Source organism: Sinocyclocheilus anshuiensis, unplaced genomic scaffold (assembly GCF_001515605.1).
Source record: "Sinocyclocheilus anshuiensis isolate Anshui unplaced genomic scaffold, SAMN03320099.WGS_v1.1 scaffold209, whole genome shotgun sequence".
NCBI classification, from domain to species: Eukaryota; Metazoa; Chordata; class Actinopteri; order Cypriniformes; family Cyprinidae; genus Sinocyclocheilus; species Sinocyclocheilus anshuiensis.
The window spans coordinates 453238-457073 of record NW_015540880.1 but is presented as its reverse complement, the minus strand read 5'-3'; the positions used below and the strand labels follow the sequence as shown (position 1 = coordinate 457073).

The 3836-nt window shown below is 36.6% G+C and overlaps 1 protein-coding gene across 2 annotated transcripts in view; it reads left to right on the top strand.

The window, feature by feature from the left end:
- Window positions 1-3836, top strand: part of LOC107688323 (cytosolic non-specific dipeptidase-like) — a 27518-nt gene that overhangs the window by 10432 nt on the left and 13250 nt on the right. Inside the window, exon 12 of one of the 2 annotated variants that reach the window (XM_016485951.1) lies at window positions 2707-2840. The exons of the other annotated variant lie outside the window; for it this stretch is intronic. Within the exon in view, the coding sequence (XP_016341437.1) occupies window positions 2707-2818 (112 nt within the window). The 3' untranslated portion in view covers window positions 2819-2840. The remainder of the gene's footprint in view (window positions 1-2706; window positions 2841-3836) is intronic. 2 annotated transcript variants of the gene reach the window in all.

Here is a 3836-nt window from a genome sequence, read left to right as displayed (position 1 = left end):
TACACACACACACACACACACACACACTCAAATGTTTGGGGTCAGTAAGTTTTTTTTTTTTAATTCCTATTTTTATCCAGCAAGGTTGCATTAAATTCATTAAAAGTGACAGCAGAGACATTTATAATGCTACAAAGATTTATTTGAAATTGTAATAATATTTCACAATATTACTGTTTTACTGTATATTTGATCAAACATTAAGAAGTTTTAAAAAATGAGAATATATAAACTTATACACATCTAAGAAACCTATCGAAAAACACTTTTAAATAGTTGACATCCTTTACTCATCCTTCTTTTCACAATGGTGTATTTTTAATAGCATTCAAAGGGTGTGATGCGGTGAAAGTGCGTATTTATGTGTGCGCTAATGTCTGATGCTCACAGGTGGACTGACAGCACACTGGTAGTTCTGCCCTCTATGAGCGGTAGGTCACATTTATCCCGTAACTCCTCTGTTATAGCCCCAGGAGCGTGCAACTACAGCCAGGCGAGGTAGATGAATCCAAATGGACAAACTTGTCTGGTGGTGCTATTTTCCCATGACACCCAGTCTCTAAATGTGACCAGACAGCCTATCTCTGCCCTTAAGATTTTTGTTTACATCTCTCTCTCTCTCTCTTCTGCTAGTTTTCGGAACAGATTCAGTCCATCTGACATTTTCTTTGAACACACCATGTTGAAATGCACATCGGCTTTGTGAGATATCTTGGCCTGTAGCAATGGCTGTCAGTAGGAAGAGTTGCAGAGCAGGAGAATTTGAATATGAAACTGTTTACCAGGCCTGGCTGTAAAAAGCAGAGCCATGTTTCATCACGTCTTACTGGTTCAAGAATGTCAGACCTCACAGCAAACACAGGTTGTCCTGTCTGTGATCTAAATTTGGCCATGAATGGATTTGCTAGTTTGATGTTTAACAAGACATGGTTGGAATGCATTGTTGAGCTTAATAATGCAGAAAATGATCAACAGTCTTTGCAAGCTTGTATCAGTGCAATACTTGACCTTATTTGTTTGCTTGTAGAACTATTGCTCTTCTGTATCACCAAATTTTCGCCACCTTTCAGTAATAAGCTAACATATGCAAGGTCATTTTTTAAATTTACTCCCCTGGGCCCAATAAGTAGGCTGTATTGTGGATTTCCTTTGTGAGCGTTCTGATTTTTGCCACTAGATGGCGACAAATGCTCATGTTATTTTCAGATTTCAGTGCATGCGGTTTCCATTCGTGATGTGCGTGCATTTAATTGTTGAAGCACATCTTAAACCATATTCTTTTTAAAAAATAAATTACTTACTGTAGTAACAGCTCGTGCCAAAATACCACGTTTTCACTCCTGCAGTGAGTTAATATCTAAATTATATCAAAACGGGTAAGAAGCTTTCAGAATCTTGTTATTCTCAAATTCGTTTATGACAGTTGTTGCGAATATCAACACACCACACTTGCATTTTAGTATAACCGTTGATGAATGATATTTCTTCCTTCACTAACGGCAGTGACTATAGTATTTTGGATTAAATTATGGTTAGCAGGAAAAACCTTTTGTTTTGAGGTTGTCCCTAACTTTTGAGCGACGATTTCTGCTGACTTAACGATAAATGCTCCAGGTCCGCTAAAATATTTTGAGGTAAACCATTCCTCTAATATGCCATTTAAACATGACAAGTTTTGTATAAATGAAAGTGTTTTGTCTATTCAGAAACGAACCGTTCCTTAATTTTGAACAGAATTCCAGTTCGAATTTGAATGTAGAAGTCATTTTTTTAATTATGTGAAATTCAAAGAAATAAATAGAACTGTATCTATACATTAATTACCCAGTCAAAATGTGAAATTAGCCAGGTTTTGAGGATAGATAGATAGATAGATAGATAGATAGATATTTTTGAAATGCCAAACAATAGAAATGAATTATAATTACGTAAATTATAATAAATTAACCTTTGTGAATTAGGGTGGCTAAACACTTAATTTCCCAGAATGCATTAGTACAGTATACTGAATTTCTTTAAAATCCAATTCAGCAATTTCCTCTTCTTGACATTACCATTTGTATTTTATTTGAGTAACTTCCTGTCATGCGTTGAAAGGGAGTCTGTTTTTCAGTTGTGAAATTTGCACAGCCCTGGTAGTAGCAATTGTGTAGCATGTGTGAATTAGCTGGTGTCCTCAACACGCATGGTAACTGGCTGTGTGTGTGTGTCTGCATGTGTTTTGAAACAAGCACACTTTTTTTGTTTTGATGGTTGCTGGCTTTTGGGTGAAAAGATGTTAAGGCAGTTGAATGTGATGTATTTAGATGGCATCTGTAAATAAAATGCATATCTACACCATCATAATTTGCAAAGATCTTTCTAGATTCTAATTTTACATTTATTTAATATATAATGTTGTTTACCAAAATGCAAAGATAACGTGAACTAGTTGAATTGTATTTCCCGTTTTCAAACCTCAAACATGTAGACACACACTCCAGCGTGTTTTTGTCTATCAAACATGAGATGTGCAGTACAGAACAGACAGTAAATCAGGATCAGTCTCACCTGCAGCCAGCCTCCATAAAACTGAAGGAGGGAGTTGAGCTCCACTAGTTTTATGAGGTCTGGCTCATTACCAGATTACATTAGCTTGTCTCTCTTACACACGAATAAAAAAATCTTAATTTTTAAGTTTTCAGCAGTTTGCTCTTTTCCTTTCAGTGAAGTCAAACATTTCCAGCCTATAAAGACTCGTCTTGCTGCTGGAGAGAAGCCAGGGCATGTGTCCGTGTTTACCTCACAGGCACCAGGTCGCACGCTCCTTTCATGCTGATGGCAGATTGGCACGACACATGGTAGGCACTTAAGTAAGTCGCCTCACTGTTGAACTCCATCTTTACGCTGTATCAAATTTATGTGGTCTTACTGTCCAGCATTCATATCTCCTTGATGTCTCTCTCTCTTGTGTTGTCAGTTACAGCATGCCTCGTAGCACGACTCATTTAAGAGATTATTCAGTTCGCTAAAGCCGTTGATCAGCATACTAAATGATGATTTCTGAACAGCCTAACACTCCCCTAACACTCTAATACAATTAGGCCAAGACAGCTCGCCTGGTTATGTTTAATGGGGATGACATCAGAGGAGATAGCAGAGAATGAATAAGTCATTCTTGGTCTCATTTCAAATGTGAAAGATTCATACCAGTAATTTAGATGACAGTATTAATTTAACATGACACTGCATTAATGGTCGATTTTAGATTCACAGAACTCGTTTAAGTGGAATGGACTTCCTTAATTTGATGAGATGTGATGGCAGCGTGATGCCACGTCTCTCTCCATCTCTCTCTCCCTGCGGCATGGCAAGCACACACACATACACAGATACACACCAAGCTTTAGCTGGTGTCCTCAACATGCATGGTAACTGGCTGAGCGTGTGTGTCTGCATGTGTTTTGAAACGAGCACACTTTTTTGTTTTGATGGTTGCTGGCTTTTGTGTGAAAAGATGTTAAGGCAGTTGAATGGGATGTATTTAGATGGCATCTGTAAATAAAATGCATATCTACACCATCATAATTTGCAAAGATCTTTCTAGATTCTAATTTTACATTTATTTAATATATAAATAAATGCAAATATACGTGATCCTTCCGAAATCATTCAAATATGCTGTTTTGGTTCTCAAGAAACATGTCTTATCATCAATGTTGAAAACAGTTTGTTTTGTGGAAATAGATAATTTTTTAGGATTGTTTAATGAATAGAAATGTCTAAATATCAAAAGAACACCATTTGTTTGAAATATACTCACTTTTGAAATATAATCGCATTAATGAATCCTTGCT